Genomic DNA, 26,889 nt, shown 5'->3' with positions numbered 1-26,889 from the left:
CATTGATTCTTTCTTCGCTAAACCAAGTCCTTGATCAGCCTATTCTTGCTCTTTTTCTATTCCTTTTTCCTAATCCTATTATCTTTTCTTTTTGGACTGTAATACTGACAATGTTTTTGGGTGACTTTATTAGGTATGTTTATGCTTGTATTGACTGCTAGAGCACATAGATAATAGTGGAAGATATCTCTGATTTGTGCATATGGTTCTCCTTAATTTATGCCTTGTTGTTTTTGATTTCGTTCATGCTGAGTCGCTTTAATAGCCTGAGTTAATATCTCTGAACTTCTTTAAGCTTGTGCTGTTGATAATCTCTTTTCAATGATGCCAAAAGGGGGAAGATAAGTGAAGATAAATGATGATAATGTTATTAACTGATGTTTCTCTATGTTTAAGTGGCGGCTAATTGCTCATAAATGGCGGTTAATTTCTAATTGTTCTTAAAAAGTAAAAATGGTCACATTTTGTTAAAGGCCAAATCAACAGGGGGAATATCATGCACAAGTTTGTCTTCATAAAAAAAGTGGAAATTGGTATATTGAAGAGTTACGACATTTCATAGTTTTGATGATATGACAAACATGCCAAGGACCTGTTCCTCCATCAGGTCCCCTACACTGAACGACCATGACAACTGTAAAGTAAAGCGTACTGTTTCGAACGGGCAGAGTCACAGCCGAACAGTAGCTGCATTTTGGGCAAAAAGCAAAGGACTAAAGCAACTTTCCTTTCACAGTCACATGCCACCCACATGAGTCCTACAGCTTATATGAATTTGCGAAAACTCATCCTGCTAAAGCTGACTATAAAGAGGAACCTCGTTCTCAAGGGGAACATCTCTTACAAGTTTGTCATCATCAAAAAGGGGGAAATTGATGAGTTATAAGATTCCATAGTTTTGATGATTTGACAAACAAGCAAGGGACCAGGTCCTCCACTGGTTTCCATGAGAGCAGCACAGCACAATAACAGCTGTAAAGCTGCTGCACTATTCACGCAGAACTGCAGCAGAACAGTTGTATGTTTGCCAAAAGGCTAAGGCTTCTGTAAGGTCACTATCCATGGTCACATGTTCCTCACATGCTCATTGCTTGGCCTCATATATATACAAAATGTTGGGATCATTTGACCTAACACTTGAAAAACAAAAAAAGGCCAAAATCTTTACAAGTGCAGCCGCCACCTTTCTCAAGGTGCTCTAAAGAACAAAGTCTCAACAAGCCGAAGGACCAGATCCCAGAACTTAAGATGCTTAAGTCCTTAGGTTTGTTGAGAGTCTTTGTTCCTTGTTCTATATATTGTAAACCTACATTCCTTTAAGAAGGGTTTGTAGGTATTTTCTTGTTCTTTGTTTTCAAACAGTGTGTTAACACTTTGGCTAGAGTTAGTCGTTGTGGTTTGAATTCTCAAGGGGTGCCCTTGAGTAGTACACTATGATTGTACTATAGTCTAGGTGTATTAGTTTCTCGACCTAGAGAAGTAAAAAAGGGTGAAGATTGCAGAGTTGTTTGTGAGGGGAGATTAGTGGTCTAGATTCAATTACAATAGAGGTGTTGTGAGGGGTAGAATTAGGAACTAATTTCGAGGACAAAAACTTATAATCTTACACCTTGCTCAGTCTAGTGAAATTGAAATCCTATTGTTGTAGGTCGTGGTTTTTAATCCCTTGAGCAAGGAGTTTTCCAAGTAAAACATCTTGTCTTATTTACCTTTCCGCACTTAACTGTTAAACAGTTCAGGCACCTAGTCCCCCAGACTATTTTGGTGGACGCATCGGTTCTATCAAAAATATAATACAAACAAAATCTAACCTAATACATAATCGACAATACATTATGACATAAGCATGCTCCGTCTCCCTGTTTTGTGATTTTACTTTTTATGTTTTAATTAAATGAAATTGATAAACTTAATTAAGGCTTCTCTTACTAAGGATTTTGAGTCATATAACCATTTAAATAAAGTTATTCAAAAGTGAATCTTTTTTTTTTTTTGGTCGAAGTGGAAAATTTGTTTCAACCAGGTAAATAATTACAATGCTGTCAGTTTTTTGTACTCTAGAACTGGTCCTCAAAATCAGCCTCTTAATACTAGGATAACCGTTTAACTATCCTAAAATCTTCTTCCACCGCTGTTTTTGATTGCCCCTGAGGTGTAATTGGACCACAATCTCTCAAACTCTATCCATTCTATCCCTCTATTTGTGCTGAAATCTTATGGCATTCCGCTCAATCCAAATGTGATTTTGAGAATAAGAACTTCAAAATGTTTGTCTTTACTCCATTGTTGTTCACTCGTTTAGCCAGCCAAGCAACTTCTGTGCTCCAATCCATTTCAAGAAGGATTTCCAGACACGTTGTGCATGTAAACAGTCAAAGAACGATGTTCCAATGATTCATCTGCCCCTCCATGGCATAACACATAGTTTTTGGAGAAATGAATCCCCCATTTTTCGAGTCTGTTCACAGTTGCCAGTCTCTTATTAATAGCTAGCCAAATGATGAATTGGTGTCTTGGTAGAGGCCCTAACCTGTGGTAATGCTCTTCCAAGGCACCTTAGCACTTTGTGGTATAAGTGATATGTAAGCCCTCTTTATGCTGAACTTTCCTTCTATGCAATAGTTCTGCGATTGTGCTAACTGAGTGCCATTGTTTAGCCATTTCCTTGCATCAAACAACTTTTTCACAACCCAACTTGCCTGTTTTGGAGTTGCCATATCCGTGATGTCCCTATTCTTTATATAAAGGTTTGCTCCCATTTTATCCACAGTGCATCCTTTTTTTGAAGCCAGGGACCAAAGTAACTTGCAGATAGCTGGCTTATACCATTATACACATCAATAATGTTTAGACCCCTACTGACCTTGGTATACACACTCTATCCAAAGCTATTAAAGCTTTTTTTGCCAGTCCTGCAAATACTTGTAACCAGCTTAGTAATCTTCTTAGAAAGAAGAAAAATATGTGCCCGGTAAGTTTGCATTTCAAACATCACACTCCTGATAACTGCGATCTTCCACCATATGATGAGAATTTTGTTGTTCAACACTTTACCCTGACCATTATCTTCTCTACAAGAGGCATACACCATTGAATACTAAGTTTCTTTGATGAAAGAGACACCCCCAAATATCTAAAGAGAATCTTTACTCGTCTCTTCCGTAATTTAACATTCAAAAACACTTTTGAAAGATTAACAGATTATTTTTGTGACATTAAGAAGAACACTTAACAAATAATTTAACAAAATACAAGATGTTACAAGTCAAAAGTACTTCTTGAAACTCAATTTGACCAAAAATATATTTTAAAATAAGTATATTTTAAAAACACGCTCATTTTTTAACAAATAATATAACTTTAGATAAGAAAATGTATCTAGTATTTCATCCGTCTCAAATTATCTTTCGTGATTTCTAAAAATAATTATCTCAAATTATTTTTCATCTTAGAAGTTCAAGACAATTTCTTTCCATTTTACCCTTAGTAGTGAGGGTTTTTTAAGACATAAACAACTCAAATATGGGGGTGATGTTATACTTGTTCAAATATCAATGAAGGGTAAAATAATTAAAAGTTCCTCTTAATTAATATTTTTAAGAGGCGTGTAAAAAAGAGAACTACGACAGATAACTTGAGATGGAGGGAGTATAACTCAAAAAAAAAAAAAAAAAAAAAAAGAGGAAGCATATTTTCAAATCGGAAAAAGGCCAAAAATACCCCTAAAATATGGGAAATGGCTGGGTTAGAATGAATTTGAGCGAGTCAAAATGGGCTGAGTTAATAAATTAACCAGCCAAAAAGATACTTGGGCGGAGATGGGTTTGGTTGAAATGGGGTATAAAGCGGGTCATAACCCAACCTGTCCAATTCGTACTAATTTTAATTCCTTTGCGTGTTCTTTTATAATGTTTTAGTACCTAATAAAATTATTTTTATTCTTTATTATGGTATATATAACATATCAAATAAAACAAATGTATTTTTGAAAATATTTTGACAATATTTCTCATGAGAAAATTTTGGCTCCTTATCATCCCGACTTTTAATGGGCTGAGGTAATAATCGGGCACAATGATCAGCCCAAACTTGAGTGGGTTGAGCGGGTCATATTTCATGGGGTGATTTTACCACCCCTTTCTCCATCCACCTATTGATCTAAAAATAGCCAACCTATTGATATTTGTGAGTAGGGATAGGCGTTCGGGCCGTCGGATTTGATATGAAAATTTCGGTTTGTATTTTTAGTTTTCGGATTGAAGAAATTACAATCCAAATCCAATCCAAATAAGCTTGAATTGGATTGGATTTTTTAAGTTCGGTTTCGGATTAATCGATTTGGATATTTCAGATTTGACTTTTGAGTCTTTAAGACAGGATTATTTGTAACTAAATTCATGTGTCCAGTTACAAAGTTACATGTCTTATGATAAGGTGAAACCAAATTTGAACTAGAAACCAAAGCAGTCAATATACTTTCTGCATAAATTCAAAAGTGCATCTTCCTCTACTTCAACAGAAGAATATTATTCAAGTTTGAGTTCGATAGAGGAAAATCTAAATCTTAATTACTTTGTAATAGTAAGAACAATAGAAAAGAATTTCTTTAATAACTTGAGCTAATACGATCACTTGACATAGTGGCATTTGTTGCGAAAAGCATTCTGGGCAATGCAAAGATAAAAGAATTATAAAAATGTATCCAAATGTAAAGAGAGTCCGGAACCAAAATGACCCCAAAAAAACCTTATGAACCAAAATACCCCAACAAAAAAAAGGTTACATAAGTACCTTTATACTGCGCTAAAGCACTAAACCGTGACGGAGCCATTAAGTGCTTTAGCGCAGTATTTTACTGCGCTAAACCAATTTCTCTCCCCCCTATAGCGCAGTAAAATATTGCGCTATAGGAGTCCACCATTTTCCCAAAACAGCCATTTATTACATTTTCACACATTTTTACGTAGTTTAGCCGGATATTAGTCGTGCTTTGAGACTCCGAAACTTCAATATTTTATATAGAATCCTATTTATATTTGTACGATTAATAAGGTAGGCTCAATACTTCAAGGATACGCAAAAGTTGGGATTGTCGTTTTAGTGGTTGAAAAGTGCTCGAAGTCCTTTTTTATTTGAAGACTTGTAGTCATTAGCTTTACGTTATTTATCTTTTAGGATTTCACGTTATTTTCAAATTAATGCTTAACTTTATTTCGAATGTGTCACATTTTTTTTTTATTATCAATTAAGGATGTGAAACTATAAACAATAATAAAGACTAAGATAGTATTTATAAATATAAATAGATATGCAAAAAATATATAATATTTACGATAAACTGTACAACACTAATATATATACACTATCGTGGATGGGTCCCACATGTGGTATGCCTGAGACTATCCTTAGGCCTAAGGCTCATACCATCCCCACCGCCCTCGCCACCGTCTCCATCGCCCTTTTTCCTCTTAATAACCTGACGCTCTAAGTCATGATCATCTCCTCTTCCCCTGACCCGTGCGCCCTTGACTAAAATGTGCTTCTTCTTGGGATCTAGTCCCGCTAGCACGGGCAGAACCTCATGCTGACCTGGGTCTGGAAACTCGACCTCTTCCTCGTCTGGAGTCGCCACCGCAGGCGTCGAAGGCTGAACCTAAAAAGTATATAATAATTAGTACCATTTCTTATTTATATTGAATACATTAACTTTTGTTGAATAATCAAACATGTGTATCAACGGGCGCCTGAGTAGGCTCCTGAGATGGGTCCGGTGCAGACTATGAGGTAGTCTCCTGGACGAGATGCTGTTCGAAGTCCAAATAAAGGCTATAAAAATTAAATAAATATTTACCTTATATTGAATAAAATTGATTTTAAGTAAAAATATTACCTGCGCCTCGGTAGTCTCATGAGAAGACACCTCTGCCTCGGCAGGCTGATGAGAAGGCTCCTGAATGGGTCGCTCCTGTGGACCCACTGGCGTCGAATCCTAAAATATGAAAAGAAAAAAAAACGAAATAATAAGTAACATACATATTTAAAATAAGTACTTTAAATAATCAAATATGTATTTTAAATATTGACCTTATATTGAATAAAACTAATTTTAATAAAAAGCTTACCTGTGGCTCGACAACATGGGAAGACACCGTTGTTCTCGGCGGGGCCCATGAGAAAACGCACGAGTAGGTGGCTCACGGGACCCGCTGGCGCCGAATCCCAAAATATAAAATATTACTAAATAAATGAGTAACATATATATTTAAAATAAGTAATTTAAATAAACAAATAAGTATTTTAAAGACTAACCGGGATAAAAAAAACCCATCGAAGTCAAGAATCCTGGCTCCCTCTAAATTCCTCATAGGCCGCTCATCAGCTAATAAAGCGTGTAACGCCGCCCAATCGACGTTATCACGCTCCTCCATGTATGCATTCTGGCTCGACTGTGATGAAGACCCAGGTATCTCAGCAAGTAGAAGCGCCGGCGTAAACGTAGGTGAGTCCCCAGGTGAGCTGCCACTGGCCTGGAACGGCTGCGGATGGACTAGACCGGGAACGTCCTCTAGAATGGGATCGGCCTCATCTGCCTCATCTACCAGATGGTGTCCTCCACCACCAGGTCCTCTAGCAGCAGCACCGCGTCCTCTACGCGTACGGCATCCTCTGGCAGCACGGCGTCCTCTGCCAGCACGGCCTCCTCCTCTGGGAGCATCCGGTCCTCCTCCCGGTGCTGGCTGATACTCAGCCTCTGGAACAGGATCCTCCATGTGCCTAATCTCTCCTGCTTGTCGGATACCATCCTCGGGTATCTGTACTAGCTCCGACGCAAGCCCCGTAAGCCTGGGGTAAGGCATATGCTCTAACCCCAATATGCGTAATCGCTGTACGACCACCAGTTGCATTTGTGTTCAATAGTAAAAAAAAGTTATTTTTTAAAATGTAATAATTAATGCAATTAAATAAATCTAAATACGATAAACTTACCAATGCCTCATACTGCCCCGCGAGTGCTGAACATCCTACATCCCTAGCGGGACGCAAAGCTGTGTTGCGGATCAATCGGTGTGTGATCTGATGATACCAGTGCATGTAATCCTCAATGGGAGTCAAATGGCCAACCACCGCTAAAGTGCCCAACCTGTTCTCCCAAAGGTGAAGCTGGACAGCCATGAAAGCCAGAAAATCATCATCAACGGTAGCCCGATCGTCCCGCTGGTAGTGTCGGAGCTCATGACAGACGTCAGGGGGTATACTCTGTGTATGCCATAACTGTCACGACCCAATCCCGTAGGCCGTGACTAGTGCCCGAACTGGACACTCGTAAACATATCTGTTAGATATAATAGACTGAAACTACGGACAATGTGGAAACTTGCAAAAACAAGATATTATCTCAGAATGCTATATATCATAATAAGCCCATCTCCTGAGGAGTCACGGTGAATCAATCAAGCATGACATAATACGCAAGCCGACAAGGCTGCCACTACATATGGGAATATCCCAAAATACATACGCAAGCCGACAAGGCTGCCACTACATACAACATCCCAAAATATATACGCAAGCCGATAAGGCTGCCATTACGTACGGGAACATCCCAAAATAAGTCATATCGACACAGGAACAACATCTATATACAACCCACACATATGTCTACGGACCTCACAAGAGTATCAATAGTGACATATGACGGGACGGCCCCCCGCCGTACCCCCGGATAAACATATACATATACTATACATCAAAAGATCCTCGTACCAAAAGTCTAGGCTCCGTAACAATGGAGCACTCCAAACAAGCTCGATAGAAGTCCTAAGGCCGGATCACCAAATCGAGTATCCGTACTGCGGGCATGAAACGCGGCCCCCCAAAGAAAGGGGGTCGGTACGAAATATGTATCGAGTATATAAAGCATGAAATACATTAAGGAAAATCATACACAGATTTCGGGAGACAAGTATGATAATCAAGAAATCAGGCGTACTCGTGCCTTATGAAATAAAATCATGCATAACTATATCATATACCATATCCGGCCCATTATGGACTCGGTGAATAAGTCGTATACATGTATACCATGCCCGGCCCATCATGGGACTCGGTGCTATCATCACATCATCACATCATCATATCATCATGTCATCATATCATCATATCATCATATGTATATATACCGTACCCGGCCCTCTAGTGAGGGACTCGGTGAATAATGCAGTGGTGCACGAAAACATACCCGGCCGGGACACGGTGAAAGATGTAATAACAAATAGTATGCACGAGCGAGTAGTGAGCAACCATATGCAAATTAAATCATCATAGAGACTCAATAGAATAAGTAGAATAAATTTGCACTTGAGTATCAAGGCGATAGTCATATTAAGTACCCCTTGAATGTCACTATGGACTATATCAAATAGAGCCTCAGGAATCATAGACATGTATCAAGATAATGTGAAATAGCTTATGGAAGTCAAGGACATTAATCATTGTAGAGTCTCTAAGAATAGGAGCTTATACATACCGACTACTATCCAACATATAGAAGACTTAAGAGGCAATCGCTCAATTACCTTAAGAGTTCTAACATCGAAAGTGAATAAGGATCATGAATCACACTCGAAGCTTATGAATAGAATTACCCCAAAGTTCATATCATACGTCACTTATATCTAAGACATGCCAAAAGAAAGAAGGGATAGCTTTACATACCTTGAGTTACGACCCTCGAAACAATTATGACGGATCAGCCCCTTTTTAAAACTTTATCTACAAGATAATGATAGTAACACAAGCATCGACCAACTTGTAATCAAGCACAACCAACAAGACAGCATATGGGCAATACGACGAGCCACGAGCTCGCTATATGACAACTATTCGGCGTTTCACCTTGCCCTTCCTCCTCCAAAACTCCATAACAACAATAATACAACTAGGCTATGTACACATCGTCTCAACATCATATTCAGAAATTTAATTACAATAAGAGCATTAGATAGGCTATAGCCTATACAAATTCGGGCTCTACAAATTTGAATAATTGAACTCGGCTTTTCGAGCACATAACGCGAGTTCTAAGCCGGAAAACATATTACATCGCTTATATGATTTAATCTTGCAACTATAGGAGAGGACGTCATGCCTCACTTGATATATTTATGAACAACAATATTGGTATCAAGTATTAACTATAGCACACTTAGAATCCAAAGTCTAAGCTAGCACGTTACTTAACAAAATTCGGGCATTTTTCCCGAAAACTTAACAATCCTCGAGATTCCAATTCAGCCAAAACATCAATTAAAATACCAACAACGACAATACCAACAATTTCATATCAAACTAGAATTAAATCCATTCTTAAATCACTTCCAAAACAGCCTAATATACATTCGCATACCAATGCTTGTATACCCTTCTATTTTATATAGATAGTATAACAAACATAACAACAACAACTACAAATCCATAGTACATTATTACAAAACAATTCATAACAACCACCAAACAGCCCACATGGTAACAATAACAATTTATCCGATTTCCGATATAGTTTTCGTAATTCTTTCATCTAGCAATGTAGATACGACTTGGTAATTCAAATACATCTAGGAGAGAGGATTTCTTACCTTATATACCAAGATTTAATCTTCTTCCACCTTACTTCATTACGAAGAAATCTCCGATTTGCTATCATCATAACCAACGAAACGTGACCTCATTTGTCGTTCTTCAAGTTCTTGCTTAACAAAGATAATTTCCCTTCCATACGTTGTCTTCTTTCAATTCGGAAAATATATTTTGTCAACTTTGTATTCCAAACGTTGTTGTAAGTAAAAGAACCAAGTTGCTGTAGGATTTGATTTCATTAACAATTAGCTCTATGTTGAGATGTATTGTTAGCTTAGTTAATTCTAAGTGGACCTCACCTAACTTTTGTAGAGTTGTATTAATCGAGTTGTACGCGGCTTTTTCCCACAATTCGAGCTTAGAATCTTGCTCCTTGACTTGAATATACCGAGAATCTAAACTTTCCCGACAAAAAATAATAGAAAACGACGTATTTTGATGTGGGGACCACCTTGAAATCGCCTCCAATAGCGTTTTTGAAATTTTTTTTTTGCCAAAGGACCAAAAAAACCCGATGGGTTTTTTGTTATTTTTAGCGAAGATTTTCACGCGCTTATGGGGAGAGAAAATATTGTTTAGCGCACAATAAAATCGATAAAGCACTTAATTAATCACGGTTAAGTGCTTTAGCGTAGTAAAATACTGCGCTAAAGGTACTTCTGTAACCTTTTTTTTTTATTGGGGTATTTTGGTTCAAAAGATTTTTTTTGGGGTCATTTTGGTTCCGGACTCATGTAAAAAAACCCTATATTATATTTGATTTAGTAGAAAATTCTATGTTTGGACTTATTACTATAATGAATAGGGCAATTCGCAGAATTGCCCTTCTTTTGGGGTGGTCTTTAAATTTTGCCCCTCATATTTGAAATCTTTAAAATTTGCCCTTCGCCACCCATAGGTTTCGGTGTTCGAACCCACGCGCGAGCAAAATTTTAAAAAAAAAATTCGCAAGGCGAGTTTAAATTTCGCTATACTTGACCCGATACTTTTTGTTAAGGAATTACCAAAGTTATGCGGGACCGGCATACTTATGCCTTGTGGGCGACTTGGATAAATATGCGGATCCGGCATAACTTTGATAATTACTTCACAAAGTTATGCGGTCCCGCATAAAACTATGGATAAAGTGGATCCATGCCTACTATGTCAAGAGTAGGATTTGACCAATTTAACATGCTTGGCGTACATATTGGATGGTTAGACAAATTTTTTCTTGGAGAATCCTGGAGCAAGTGCATACTTCTTCTCAACTGGAAAAGCTTGATTCGAACTAAATTCTTATTATTATTAGGTAATCTGAAAGAATCAGGCGAAAATTTATGGTGTTTCAACATGCCACTCGACTATATTTCACAATGTGATTGTGCTTACATGGAAAGACTATAAACTAACTAATAGGATCATACAATGGGGCTTGAGTGTAGAACCAATTTGTGTTATGTGCAAGTGTTGTGATGAAGAAAGTTTGCCATTAAAAGTATGCCCCCACCGCATAACTTTGTGAAGGAATTATCAAAGTTATCACTCCGGATACTTATGTACTTATATGGCTTGGCATAAGTATCAGGTCGGCGTAACTTTGATAATTCCTTCACAAAGTTATGCGGGTCCCATAAAAGTTTATGGATAAAGTGGATCCATGCCTACTATGTCAAAGAGTAGGATTTGACCAATTTAAATGCTTGGCGTCGACATATTGGATGGTTAGACAAATTATTAGTTCTTGGAGAATCCTGGAGCAAGTGCATACTTCTTCTCAACCTGGAAAAGCTTGATTCGAACAAAATTCTTGCAATTATTAGGTAATCTGAAAGAGTCAATGAAAATTTATGGTGTTTCAACATGCCACTCGACCAAAATATATTTCACAATGTGATTGTGCTTACATGGAAAATGCTGGCATTGCTAATAGGATCATACAATGGGGCTTGAGTGTAGAACCAATTTGTGTTATGTGCAAGTGTTGTGATGAAGAAAGTTTGCCCGTTAAAAGTATGCCCCAGATAACTTTGTGAAGAAATTATCAAAGTTATGCGGACCCGATACTTACAAGTCCGCCCATAAGGTATGAGTATCTTAGGGTTCGGCATAAAATTTGTAATTCCTTAACAAAAGTATCCGGTCCCCGGCATACACGCGATTCAACCCTTGTCTTGCGATTTTTTTTAATTTTTGCTCGAAATGGGGTTCGAACTCAAAAACTAGCGCGAAGAGGGCAAAATTAAAGACCAATAAAAATTTAAAGACCACAAATATGAAATTAAATTTAAAACCACCCCCGAAAGAAGGCACTCACAAAAATTTGTTCATAGCAGAAGGCTTAATCTATTAGACCTTTCGAAATTGGATTTATTAGTATTATTGGCCTATTGGACACATATGACATGGGCAGGGTTGATTATAACGTATAAAAATTTTGAATTTTGGGATATCCAAATATCCGTAGTACTAAATCCAATCTCCAATCGGAAATTCATAAATTTTAAAAATAAAATTTGCAATCCAATCCATAATCCAAAATTCCAAACCAAAAATTCAAAAAGTTTGAATTTTGCGTTGGCCCAAACTATGCCCACCCTTATGAATTATGAGACATTTTCTATATATTGGGTGGGGGTATTTTTGGCCTTTCCCGTTTTCAAGCATTGTGGGTTTTTTTTTTTTTTTTTTTCTATTCTTTTTTGTACTGGAAATCAGAATCAAGCATTGTGGGTTCAAATTTAAACTTTATCGTGTTGGTCAATCAAACCGTTATAACCTGCTGAAAAACAAAACGCAAAAGAAAAGTGTACTCATGTTGTTCACCCAATTATTATTGAACAAACAGAATATAATATATATACCCTTTTTGCCTTCTATTTGGAAAAAACAATCTTTTAAATTTTTTAATTTTCTCCAAAAGAAGATCTTCAATTATTTTTTTTCAACTCAACACCTTCCCGCCCACACACACAACACACTCTATCCTCTCTCTTCATTTCCTCACAAATCTCACCATTTTTCAAATTTCATTAAAAATTCATCTCAACTTTAATCACACCATCCAACTACCTTTTTTCCATTAAATCTCTCTCATTTAGCACACACAACAACTATAGTACTTTCAAATTTCAGATTAAAAAAAAAAACCCTAGCTAAAATTTTGAAATATGAATCAATATCATATATACGAAGCTATTGGTCGTGGAAAGCATTCGGTAATGGATTTATCCTTTTTTTTTTTTTGGGTGAAGTATGTTATTTAAGTGATTGATTTTTTTTTTTTTTTTTTGCAGACTGTATATAAAGGAAGAAAGAAGAAGACGATTGAGTATTTTGCGATAAAGAGTGTGGATAAATCTCAGAAAAATAAGGTTCTTCATGAAGTAAGAAATCTTGGACAAAAGTTTGTTTATTTTGTTTTTACATTTTGACTTGTAATTGTAATCATTTCTGACTTAGGGTGTGTTTGGTACGACAGAAAATGTTTTTCAAGAAAATATTTTCTCAGAAATAAGTGGTTTCCCTACTCAATTTCTTTTGTTTGGTATGCTAAGTTGGGAGATGGGGGTCGAGGGGTAGGGGGTAGGGGTAGGGGTAGGGGTAGGGTAGGGTAGGGGTAGGTGGATAGGGTGGGGTAGGGGTAGGTGGGGGTATGCACGTAGGGGATGGGTGGATAGGGCGGGTGTGGGTGGATAGGGCGGGTGTGGGTGTGTTTTTGTTGATCCGGAAACTTCTTTTTTCCTTAAATTTTCAAGGATAACATTTTCTCCTATTTTTGAGGAAAACGTTTTCCTTAACCAAGATATTTAGTGCGACTAAACAAGGGAAAATAGGAAAACAGTTTCCATCAATACCAAACACACCCTTAGTTCATATAGAATTTACTAGTGATATGGAATTGGATTGTTGAAGTTTTGAATTTGCTTTCACCTCTCGCAATAAAATTGTGGAAATGCCCGATTTATGCTTTATATTCCAAGATATAGAATTTATTTGCTCTCTTAGAATTTTGACAACTTCATAATATTGATTTTTAGAGGAATAGACAAAAAGGAAAAATGTGTATGCATTAAGGGTGTGTTGGGTATAAAGGAAAATGTTTATTGGGAAACAAGTGAGTTTCTTACTTATTTTCTAGTGTTTCGTATGTAAGCAATTTTTTTTTATTTTTTATATCAAACACATTTATATGTAATATAGCTAACACTATGGGGTGGGGAGGGGGGTGGGGGAGGCAATTTTTTATTTTATTTTATTTTATTTTATTATCAAACACATTTATATGTATAGCTAACACTATGGGGTGGCGGGGGGGGGGGGGGTGGGGGCCAATGGGATGGGCGGGGAGGAAACAATGAACTTGGAATATCATGTATGGAAACTTGTTTTCCCTATTTCTACTAGGGAAGTCATTTTCCTCATTTTTAAGGAACTTTTTTTCCTAGAGAAAATATTTTCCAAAATCTTTGACCAACCAAACGTGGAAAAGCCAGAAAATATTTTCCTACCAAACACCCTCTAAGTATTATAGGGGTTATATTTCATGGACCCTCCTCAGTATGGAATTTAGAAACCGTCTGCTGGCTGAATATAGTTAGAACACGTTGTTGTGTAAGTTGTTATGCATTGACTTGCTAAGTAATTCTATTGGTGCTGGCTAAGCTACAGTTTCTCAATGGATCTACTCAATTGTTCTGACGTTATACGTAGTTCTTGCAAATCTTCAAAGGCAGCTGAACTACTTCAGAAGCTGAATGTCTATGCTTTTAGTAAGCGTGGTCTTAGAAAAGCAACTTGCCTCGTCATATTAGCAGATGTTTAGGATTGTTGATGCTTGTGACTATTGAGTTGTGAGATTATTGGTAATTATAACGTAGAGTCATAACAAAATCTGTTTATTCTGTGTTATTAATTTGAAGTCTCGCGACCAAAAAATCATGAAGCACAGCTTTTTCAGTATTTAAATCTATTTCCTTTCACTTTTCTTTATGCCTCTTTATAATTCTTCTGTCGGCTGCATTTGCTGCAGGTCAGAATTCTTCATTCTCTGGATCATTCAAATGTGTTGAAGTTCTACTCCTGGTAAGATTTATCTTTTTCCTGTCTTGCATACAACTCCTTTTTTTTCAATTTCGTTTCTGGGGGTGAAGGTCCTTTTGGCGTTTAACAAGAAGATTTCTCTGACTTATTTTCTAATTCAACCGATCCATAGGTATGAAACATCCGCACACCTGTGGTTGGTTTTAGAATATTGTGTTGGAGGAAATCTTATGAGCTTGCTGCAGCAGGTAAACACTGGCAGGTCTGCTATATTTTATAAATAAATTTCATTGTTCCAGTGCTATAACTGCTTACCAAGTTAGGTGCGTGTTGCATGTTTTGGCATATAGGACGCCTCATGCAGACATTAGACATGAACATCCAAATTTGTGACGTCACTCTGATTCTTCTTGGTCTCTTTTTCAATAGAGGCATGGGATATTGAGGTTTCTCGGTAAGTTTGTTGCACGCCTACAGTGGGGATTCCCCAAACAGGCACTAAGGACAACAGTGTCATGTGCGATTGAGCACTTTAATTTAGATGATTGTTTGTAGTCTCACAAATAAAGTTTGCCAGACTTGAGACTAGTTTTTTGTGCCAGCAAAGTGAGGTGAAAGAAGTAGGATTTTCTTTTTTGATTTGTATTTAAAGAGTAGTCAAGAGACCACAGTGGACTGTAGTTGGTAATGTCACATCTGCATCACCTTAAGGGGTCGTTTGGTTCAAAAACAAATTACGCTGGGGTAAGTTATGCTGGGATTAATTATGTTGGGATAAGTTATGCTGGGATTAGTTATTCTGGAGTTATTTTTTATTGACTGTTTGGTATGTTGGACTGAAAGTATTATATATTGGATAATTTCTAAAAAGAAGAGGTTTCTTCCTTATCCCGGGATAAGTTATCCGGGGAAAACTTGTTCCACCCTGTGGCAGGTATAAGTTATCCCAAAGACTATTTTTACTCCTGGGATAACTTATCCCATGATTACTAACCAAACAAGCGATAAGGAATTGCTAAATTCTTATCCCAGGACTATTTATGTTTTTCCTTTGTACCAAACGACCCCTAAGTCCTTACCTGTATTTTAGTTTTAACCACACCTGGGAAAATTTTGACATCATCTAATTTCTGAGTTTAAGGATGGTAAGCTTCCCGAAGATTCAATACATGATCTTGCTTGTGGCCTTGTTAGAGCTCTTCTGTAAGTAACTTTAACCTTCATTGTTCTTTTTTACTGCTTGTTGTTTGGGCATGAATTAACTTTTTGGTGTTGTGTCTACTATACCAGATACTTGCATTCAAAGGGAATAATCTACTGTGACTTAAAGCCATCAAACATCCTATTGGATGAAAATGGAATCACAAAGGTATGGTGATCTTTATGTTGTGACTTTTCCACATCATGATGAGTGCCTTTGACCAATTAAATGACGTTGAAGTTTAATTTGTTTCCTGGCAGCTGTGTGATTTTGGATTAGCAAGAAAATTGAGTGATATATCAAAGACACCTTCCTCCCAGGTAGTTCCCCTCTCTTTCCCCTCCTTTTTGCCCTAAAATGAATAAAAAGGAAAAGCAAAATAGGTGGCATAATGGTTTGGAAGTTCCTTAAAGGTAAATGCGCGAATGGTGCATAAGTGAATTCTTTTTTTGAATAACGGCAGTGTGCGGGTTAGCTTGCGTGCACCTCCGCTATTCCACTGGGTACGTGCTGCCTCCCACCAACATAGGTATCGGGTAACTCTATCCACCACAACTTAGGAAGATGAGAAGAAATCACTAACAACAACATACCCAGTGTAATCCCACAAGTGGGGTTTGGGGAGGGTAGAGTGTACGCAAACCTTACCCCTACTTTGGGAGGTAGAGAGGCTGTTTCCGGTAGGCCTTCGGCTCAAAATAAAGCAATAACAAAGCAGGTCAAATAGGATGAGAAGGAATCAAAGAGTGTTTTTATTGCTTTTGAGATTTGAACCCTGATCTCCAAGGCTTGCACCCACTTCATTGAAAACTAGTCCACACCCTTAGGTGATTGTGCACAAGTCAAGTCTTAGCAGCTTTTACGTTTGTATCAGTGGTTAATATGCATCTGTGAAGGCTTTTCATCAAAAAAAAAAAAAAAAAAAAAAATTGCATCTGTGAAGGCTTTTGCAAGTTGTTGGTTCTTACATTGGACACTTCTTTATTTATCTATTTGATGTAGTAAGTATCTGAGGCTGTGCTTCGGGATTAGGAAGCTGAACCAGAAAACATAAAATGAAGCCAGAAGAGATAGATTTTTATTCTTCTGGTGCAGGGAGTGGGGAAACCTAAGAGGAAGATGGTTTCTGTTGTTTGGGCATTGAGAAGAAGCAAAATGAAACATCTTGCATGAGATAGTTTCTCGTCATTTCTGCAGAAATTCTCTAAAATGTTCTCTTTTGGTCTGTCTAGAGAAATTTTGTAGTGAAGAGGATGCACAAGTTCCCTAAAACTCCTACAATTAGCTACCTTCTTCCTTTCTTTACTTTTACTTTTAATTCACAAACCAAATACGGAAAGTATATATCTAAAGTTTTTGCATTTTTCCTTTCTTCAACTACCAAATGGAATATAGATTTGTATAAAGTGGTACTTATTGCTTTTGATTGTGATTCGTGTCTTTTTCCCACCTGCGATCATTCATCTGTGCTATTTTTATTTCATGTATGTTTCAGTTACCACAAATAAAGCGAGGAACCCCCTGTTACATGGCTCCAGAGCTCTTCCAGGATGGAGGGGTCCATTCCTATGCCTCTGATTTCTGGGCTCTGGGTTGTGTGTTGTTTGAATGCTATGCTGGGATACCTCCTTTTGTTGGCAAAGAATTTACCCAGTTAGTGAGATCAGTCATTTCTGATCCAACTCCACAACTTCCTGGCACCCCAAGCCGCCCCTTAGTCAATCTGATTAATTCTCTTCTAATAAAAGATCCTGCTGAAAGAATGCAGTGGCCTGAGCTTGCAGGACATGCTTTCTGGAAAACAAGATTTGCTCCAGTGCCTTTACCCCCTCAACCTGCTTTTGATAATATGATAGAAATTTCTTCTAAACAATGCCTTTCAGAAAGGAACAGTGAAAAGCCAATACAAAACAAGACCCCACAAAAGACTCGTGAAAAAGATTCAAAGGCGTCCCTCAAGCAGGATGAAAATTCAAATACTGGATCCAGAGGTTACGTGACACCAATCAAGGGCATATCCAGTGGCCGGAAAGCTCAAATGAAGGGTTCTGGCAGGACAACTGATGACAAGCAGAAAGACAATTCTAAGGGTGTCAATCTATTACGTCTTTCAAGAATTGCAAAATCAAACTTAATGAGGGAAAATGAGAAGGAGAACTACCGCAGGCCATTGCCTAATAACTCTGAGAATGATGCTGAACTTAAGGTTGAAAATACTGACATGGAACTTGACTTTAATGAGAATAATGAGGATGATACACAAGATGAACCTGATGAAACTGACAGCACTCAGAGTCTTGAGTCAACTCCGACTTCAACTAATCAGTCGGAGGGTAATGTGGAAGAGATGGATAGTGAAAGCAGAAATCCAGATACACCAGCGGGGCTTAATACACCTTGCTCAGATTATTCAAGGACATCTGACCATGAACAATCTTCTAAATATGAAGATAGCCCTCAGCTAAAGACTCCTGTGATTAAAGAGAATTCCACGAATGTCTCTGATATCTCAAAACCATCTACAAACCTTTCAGATATTCTCTGGCATCCATCTGATCTCTCAGTCAGACCTGTAATGCCTAGCAGAAAATCAGATAAAGGTTCAGATACAATTCCTTCACTTTCATTCGATGCACCTCAACTGTCTGATTTTGTCAAAATGTCAAAGGAGCAATTAGACACTTTTAATAGTAGAATCATCAGTATTGTTAGTGGGAATACTGCCTCAGGGGAGAAGCAAAATGTGATCAGATATCTTGAGCTTTTGAGCAACAATGCTGATGCAGCCAACATCTTGACCAATGGGCCTATTATGTTGGTTCTAGTCAAAATGCTTCGTCACTCCAAGGTTTCGCTGTTGCGTGCTCAACTTGCTTCAGTTATTGGCTTGTTGATTCGTCACTCTACTTTTATTGGGGATGAGCTGGCAAATTCTGGAATTTTAGGTGCACTAACTGATGGTCTCAGAGATAGGCAAGAGAAAGTGAGAAGATTTTCCATGGCTGCTTTGGGAGAATTACTATTTTACATATCTACTCAAAATGAGCAAGCTCGGGATAATAAACCAATGGAATCTCCATCTAAGGACAGTCGACCCTCATCGTGTTGGCAGGTATCTTTTGTCGCTGTAACTTCTATTCTAGTGCAGCTTTGTCAAGCTAATAATTATATTTTGTTAAAATTCCTTTTCACAATAAATTATTAGGCTATATTGCAATGGAGTTTTTAAGTATTAAGTGTTCTATGAGCGTTTCTTAAAAGCATAGACGCTGTCAGAAACACAATCCAAGCACCAATGCAGCTCTTATGGGTAATAATGCAAGTTGTCACTAGGATATAAATGATACTTATTAATGGGCTAAGCACCATACAACAACAACAACAACAACCCAGTGAAATCCCACAACGTGGGGTCTGGATTATCTTGTAGTAAATCATGTATACATATCTGCACATGCACATATTTTTGACATGAAAATTCTAAAGAATAAGATGGATGACAGATGGCAACTTGGCATAAACCAATATTTTCCTGTAAGCTATCTGTCCCACATCACAAAATGTTGTAGAATCTGTATATACGAGATTATTCAAGTTTTTCTCTGTATTTTACCGGAAGAACGAATAAGCTTGCAATCCTTTGTAATGCAAAACTATATAGCAATAAAATGAACAAGAATTTTAAGAGATTTCTCTTGGAGTTACGGGAAAAATAAGGTAAAATCATCCAAGCAGCTGTACTATCTTTACATAAAGCAAAGCGTTGCATTCTGTCTTTACGTTCCTTTCTGAAAATGTTAATGTTGTAGGTTACAAGTCCAACAATTTCATTGGTTTCATCAGTTCTACGAAATGGAGAGGATGATATTACTCAACTTTATGCTCTGAGGACAATTGAAAACATCTCCAGTCAAGGAGGGTACTGGTCAGCTCGTTTCACCAGCCAAGATGTGATTACTAACCTCTGCTACATATTTAGGGCTCCTGGAAAGCAGGAGAGCATGAGGCTGACAGCAGGGTCTTGCTTGGCTCGTCTTGTTCGTTTTAGCCCTTCTAATATTCAACGAGTCATGGAAAAACTTTCATTCAAGGATATGGTTTCAAGCCTGGTCAAGCGCAATCCACGAGAGCAACAAATCTGCTTAAACATTCTGAACCTGACCCTCCTTGAAAGTCATACACTTCCAAGTGTTGGAAGGTACCTTCTTGCCTTGGTCGAAGACAAGAATCTTGTTCTGAACCTTGTGACTCTAATTGAGCAGGGAAGTGAAGTTTTGAAGGGAAAGACACTCATATTTGTGGCTCTACTTTGTATGAATGGGAAGAGGTGGCTGCCACTATTTTTTTGCAATGCAAAACTGCTCTCGACCGTTGATAGGTTGGTAAAGGAGAAGGACGACTTTGTGAAGCAGTGTTTAGATGCACTTGGAATGGTTGTTGCATCAACTGTACCAAGTTTGCTAGAGTCTATATCCGGGGACATTCAGCAACTCAAGGGTGGTAAACGCCGTGGGCAGATGATTAGCCTCACAAGTCGAAATTCTTCTAAGAATAGTATGCATTTATTTCCTGTTGTTCTCCATCTTCTTGGGTGCGCTTCACTGAAAAGAAGGGTTGCTAGTCATCAGGTTCTGCAACAGTTGGCAAATCTGCTTAAACTGGTGGAGTCTCCTTTCCAGGTAATCTGATGATATCTTTATTACATTATCTAATTGAAAAATATCTAGTATAAGATAAGGTTCTTATTTAGAAGAAAAGCAAAAGCCAAGTATTCCTAAAACCCACATACAAGACTATTTATATATCCCTTGTCCTAGTTGGTACCTTGAATTTAACATGGTTCATTTGCAAGACCTCCTAATAATTGCATCTGAGCTGAGTGTTAGCTTAAAACACTTACAGCACGGCTCAGAGATTTAGCTTAGTTTGCTCAAACGTTTGATCCATGATAACTGAAGATGGGTGCAGAAGATTGGGTTTCTTGTTGGTCTACGAAGCACTCACATGATTCTTCCTTTCGGTTGCAGGGTAGAGATGATTTTCAGATAACACTTTTACGGGTTCTTGAATGTATATCGGAGGAGATATCACTGGTTCAAGAATGTTCTAGCATTTTTGTTAGTCAGATTCTACCTAGTTTATCTGTTATTTACAGAGGAAATAAAGACGGAGATGCCAGATTCTTGTGTCTGAAGATTTTGTTTGATGTGATGGTCATGTTACTGGATGAGACGTCTGAAAATGAACAGAAACCGGAGAATTTGAAGTCCATATCTAATTCTTACTTCCTCCCTCTCTACCCCTCTTTGATCGAGGATGAGGACCCAATACCTGCATACGCTCAGAAACTTCTTGTGATGCTCATTGAGTATAACCATATAAAAATTGCAGACATTGTCCACATGAAGATAATCTCGCAGTGCTTTGAATTTCTTCGTGGTGATTTCTCAACTGCAAATGTCAACAATGTACTTCTCTGCTTGGCTCTTACATCTGCTCCAGAACTGGAAACCAAATCCCTCTCCCAACTAAAAGTTGTTAGAAAGATTGGAAGCCTTTTGGAATTCGTATTTGCAAAGGAGATGGAAGATTTCATTGAACCTACTCTTCGTCTGTGTAGGGCTTTCCTTTTACGCTCAGTAGGTAGTACGAGAGGCTCTATGTTTGCAAAAGAACCTGTTCTTTTATATGATGATGGAGCTCGTGGCTTTGATCAAAATGAATGCATCAGAGATATAACGGACTTTGGTGAAAATGTTGGGGTCTTATTAGAACTCACCCATTTGAACGAGATTAATGTTGCAGACTTAGCTTCTGAATGCTTAATTTTATTGCTCAAGGCAGCTCCAAGGGAAGCTACCACCGGATTCTTGACAAACCTTCCCAAAGTCAGTCTCATCCTTGAGTCGTCATGGAGACAAAACATCTCTCACTTGCTGTTGCAACGGATTCTGATCGCACTTGGTTATTCTTGTAGACAGTATCTGTCACATGCAATGATATTGTCAATCCGTTTGCCTGACATATCAAAAATCGAAGGGATTGTTTCTCAGGTCAAAAACTCCAGTATACCATCTCTTGCTGATGCTGCTTCTCGTGCAGCGTTGGAGCTTCAGAGACTGCCTCGTTGCATTTGAGTTTGACAGGTTAGTTGTTTCCTTTGATTGTATGCTACTTTCTCATCTGTAGTTTTCCATTAGGAGTTATTGGGTCATAATAAACCTTCTTGCGAAAATGATAAAAATGCTCCCTTATTTGAGGGTAGGTTCAAAATAGTCCTTTAAGTATGCACTTAACAGTTTTGGTCCTTTAAGTTTGCCAAAAGTTAACACTTTTAGTCTCCGTCAAATATTTACCAAATTAAGTATGTTAGATTTGATGGGAACTATGAAAGAAAGGAAATCACTCGGAACTCACATTTAGAAGTACACTTTTTATAATGTATGCAATTTTTGGATTTATTTCTAGAGGTTGGTGCAGCTTTTTGAGGTGTAACTTTCGCTATTTTTTAAATTTTATTTTAGTATCGAGTGTAATTTTTTGTGTTGCATATTTTAGGATTTGATGATACTTTCTTAATGTTTATGGATAGAAATTTTTCCCACTGATTTTGTCAAATCTAATAAATATAAGTTGTCAAATATTCGTTGGAGACTAAAAGTGTTAACTTTTGCTGAACTTAAAGGATCAAGTTTGTTAAGTGCATACTTAAGAGACTACTTTGAACCTACCCTCAAACATAAGGGACCATTTTTGTCATTTTCTCAAACATTTTTCATCGTATGGATTTTAATTTATTGAAATCTTAAACCTTTCCTTTGCTGTGAGTGCAGCCAACAGTGTGTTGGAGCATGTTATATCTCCCTTTTGGGAAAGATGCATAAACTGCAGCTTGGATCAAACGGATATTGTGCCTGGGGAGAGAACTGTGGTTGTCATCGACCTTTTGTATGATCCAGTGTATGACTATCATCCTTAATATATCTTCAATTGAGTGATATTCTTTGTAATACTTCATGCACATTCCAGTCAATTCTTGTAATCAATGGTAGCCATAGTTCAATTTATCCCCTTCTCCAGGTTCTTCATTTTCTTTCATTTTGAGGTTGACCTTTACATGCCAAGCTTCTCCCAACAACACCCCCCTTCCCCCCACCCAAAAATAAAAATAAAAATAAAAATTAGAGCCTTTGAATAATGGCATTGATGTGAAAAGAGAAGATGAAAAGATTTTAATCCCCAAAATACCTTATTACATTCTTGGTTTTAATTTAAGTGTCTTAGTTTTATTAGACATGAAATTGAAGAAAATAAGAGATTTTTGAATCTTGTGATTTTAAACTAAATATGTGTAATGTATCAAATTACCTTTTAAATCTTGTGGTCTACAACAAATCATGTAAAATGTTGGAATTAAAGAATTACTAAAAATAGAATGAGACATTCTTTAATTAAATTAAAAGGAAAAGCAAAACACTTAAATTGAAATGAAAGAATAAATACTTTATCTTGAAGTGGAAAGCCATACCTTGTTTCTCCATGATATTTAATAAAGGAATTTTTACGCGTTATAAACTTCTAATACATAATTAGTGGTAATAACTACCTTTTATTTTAATTACTAATAATAATAACTAAATACTTTTCTAATTTAACTATTATAGCTACACGTAATTTTTGAATTATCATTTCACAAATACACGTAAAAATTAGCACTCTCAATCCCATATCCCTTTTAATGGTAACAATATTAATCACTTAATATACATTACCATTCTCTCTCTTTTTCATAACTTCTTACCTTTTACGATCGTCTTCTTCCTCTCTTCACCCTTCGCAAAAATTTCACTTCCATTCTCACCAATCAAGAAGATTCGTCATATTCTTTCTTTTTTTTTTTTTTTCAAAAAAAAAGGAAAAAAGAAGCCTTTAAAGACTCATGTTCTATCCCATCTCCTTTGTTTCGTGAAATTTTCGCTATTTGTGTTATTATTCTTCCACCAAAATTAACTTCAAAGGAAGTGATCGTTTTGCTTCGTGCCATGGTGGTGGTTATGGCGGCGCATACGAGAGAAGGGAGAGAGAAAGTTTTTTGGTTTGAGAAGACGAAAAATATATGTATTTGTGTATGTTCTATGATATAACTACCAATTGTTGTGGTGGTGTATTTTTGTAAGTTTTTCTATATATTTGTGTATTTTGTTCAAATTAATTCCATCGCTCATCTAGTTTCAAATATATGGGTGACGCAAATACATGGTAAGTTTTCTATATATTTATGTATTTTGTTCAAATTAATCCCATCAAATACATGGGTGATGCAAATTGTTACTCACACAAATACATGAGATTTAATATAAAATACATGGGTTTGATTGAAACTTCAAATACATTAGTTATGCTATCAAATACATGGGTAAATAAAAAACGAAATCAATATTGAAAACTTCAAATACATTACCACTAAATACATGGTGATGCAAATTGTTACTCACACAAATACATGATATTTAATATAAAATACATGGAGTTTGATTAGTTTGATTGGAAACGTCAAATACATTAGTTATGCTATCAAATACATGAGTAAATAAAAAACGAAATCAATATTGAAAACTTCAAATACATTGGCTGTTGATTGATCGTGTTGTTTTGAAATCACATAAATACAACTTGAATAGACGAAATTTGTGAAATCAAAATGGTGTTTTTGCACGAAATACCTGATGATTGATCGTGTTTGTTTTGTCAATGTATTTTCTAGGTGTTGAAGATTTAATTTGAAATTTGAATTTTTACGTTTGAATGTGGAAGAATGCACGGAAGAAGAGAAACGTGTAAGGAAAGGAATATTACAAACAGATTTTTGCGAAAAGAAGGTAAAAATATCTTAATTTCTCATTTAATACCACCACCGTTGTTTCCAAATTAAAGGAGCTTGTTCCTTTTTTTTTTATCGATGCTCATGTATTTGCCGAAAACAAATACATGCGAAAACATACACAAATCACCGATTTTTAGCTACGAATGGTAATATTAAAAAGTAGAAATACAAATTATAAGGTTACAATAAGGTAATCATTTGAGAAATTTTACCTTTAATAAAACTCAAAACAACATTTGGAGATTGTTTATCAAGTGGACCATTATTTTAACTTCTAACTTGAAATACGGAATTTAAAGATTGAAAAATTGGTTTAGGATTTTTCTCAACAGTTTTCATTCACAAGCCTCCTATAGTATTTTTCATGTATAAACACAATTTGAACTCTAAATTTTTTTTTTTCAACTTAACTTTAATTAATTTTCAAATATCAATCAATTTATATCCAAACACTTAATTTTATATTTTCACCTGGACCTCGATAAATACTGATTTAAACTCTTAAAACTTGCTTCTCTGGCATGGTGAATGGATAGTGTAAGTTTGTTGGGTTGAATTCTTTTAAGAGAGCAAAAAAAATTGATTTTGGCGACTTGTGAAATGTATGGAGTGATCTAAAATCTAAAAGTTATTTCTTCTTTTCTAGCGTCGTTTTAGTGAAAGGGAAAAGGGTCAAATTTACAATTCTACATTAAATATTCCTCACATTATCATCTGTTATACTGTGTGGTCAAATTTACCCCTCCGTTAATAAGATTTTTAAAATTATCCTCAAACCTAACTGATTTTCCGATTCTCAATTTAATAATTTGCTCTCACTTCCCCATAACCCATTTAACAGACGGTTGACCCAAGATTTCAATTACATTTTGTATCCAAAAAGATATTAAAAATGTTAGCATATGTAACTCTAAAATCAGGGTAACATCATCCCATCCAAGCTATAGATTTCCTCTTCCACTATGTGTTGGCCATTTTTACCACACAAAGAAAAACTCCACCACCAAACCTAAACAATTAAGATCTACAAGGGAAAAAAGATAGAAAGAGTGAAACCATCTGAGAGAGAGATTATACACAAGGATATATTGACCATTCACTTTATATACATGTTATAAGTTGTATATGTACTGTATATATGTTTTATACAGTATATACACTGTATATACACAAATCATATGCAGTGTATACATATTGTATGAATATGGGTATAAGTAGTGTATATGCATTATATTCACCTTAATATAATATATATACACTGTATATACACATCGTATGCACTTGTCAGTGTCCACAATAGACACTGTAATACTTGACACCCATTTTTGTTGTATATATGTGTATAATAAATGTAGTTACAATATATAGTCAGTGTATACAGAGGCGAATCCAGGATTTCAAGAGGATGAGTGCACCATTGCTTTTGAGATAAGTTATTAAAAACGTTAAAGACCAACCTTGAATTAAACCGCACTTAACCAGTGCTCCACTCTGTCCTGTTTGACTATGTGTTCGTTAAGTTAATATTGGATATATTTTAAGGATTATATACATAATACATCGAGTTTAGTCGGGTGACCATTGGTTCACGTGACCCATTTTTTAACCATTGGTTCACGTGACTCATTTTTTATACATACATTCGCCCTTGAGTGTATAGTACATACACGATAATTTAACACATATGATACAATTATTATACACGAATTGTAGTGTATAAACGAAGCAGCAAGAAAGTGCTTAAAAACACTTTTTTATCTTTCTCAAACAACACAAAAATTAAAAAAAAAAAAAATTAAAAGCCAAAAAATACTTAAAATAATCCAATCCAAACACCCTCTTGGTTACAAATTGATGTTAAATTGTCTATGGGGTGCAAACCGAGTAATTTACATCAATAAGGCCAATTGTTGTCTTTTTTATTTCCTAGTAGCTACCTGTTGTAGATTTTCCATTCAAATATGCTATGCCCAGACACTTCTATAGGCCACTGAGAACCAACTCAATTTTCAGAAATTCTGAAATTTGGATTTCAAAAATATCAAGACAGATGTTATAATTTTTTACTTACAGAATTCTCAAAAAATTTATTTCGCCACACAATAGATTTAGACGTATGTTTTAGAAACATGAGAAAAATTTTGCC

At 36.5% G+C, this 26,889-nt stretch overlaps 1 protein-coding gene across 1 annotated transcript; it reads left to right on the top strand.

Annotated features, from left to right (window-relative positions):
• Positions 1-12,701: 12,701 nt before the first annotated feature.
• Positions 12,702-22,947, top strand: LOC132056794 (serine/threonine-protein kinase RUNKEL). The gene is made up of 11 exons (XM_059449144.1): positions 12,702-12,833; positions 12,912-13,001; positions 14,648-14,700; positions 14,831-14,906; positions 15,800-15,861; positions 15,949-16,027; positions 16,120-16,179; positions 17,355-18,971; positions 19,669-20,538; positions 20,887-22,005; positions 22,693-22,947. The coding sequence occupies exons 1-10, from the start codon at positions 12,786-12,788 to the stop codon at positions 21,994-21,996; spliced, it is 4,065 nt and encodes a 1,354-aa protein (XP_059305127.1). The 5' UTR covers positions 12,702-12,785; the 3' UTR covers positions 21,997-22,005; positions 22,693-22,947.
• The last annotated feature ends 3,942 nt before the right edge of the window (positions 22,948-26,889 follow it).

The sequence above is a fragment of the Lycium ferocissimum genome, chromosome 1 (genome assembly GCF_029784015.1).
Source record: "Lycium ferocissimum isolate CSIRO_LF1 chromosome 1, AGI_CSIRO_Lferr_CH_V1, whole genome shotgun sequence".
In the NCBI taxonomy this organism is placed as follows: Eukaryota; Viridiplantae; Streptophyta; class Magnoliopsida; order Solanales; family Solanaceae; genus Lycium; species Lycium ferocissimum.
The sequence above is the reverse complement of the archived record's forward strand: the minus strand, read 5'-3'. Positions and strand labels throughout refer to the sequence as shown.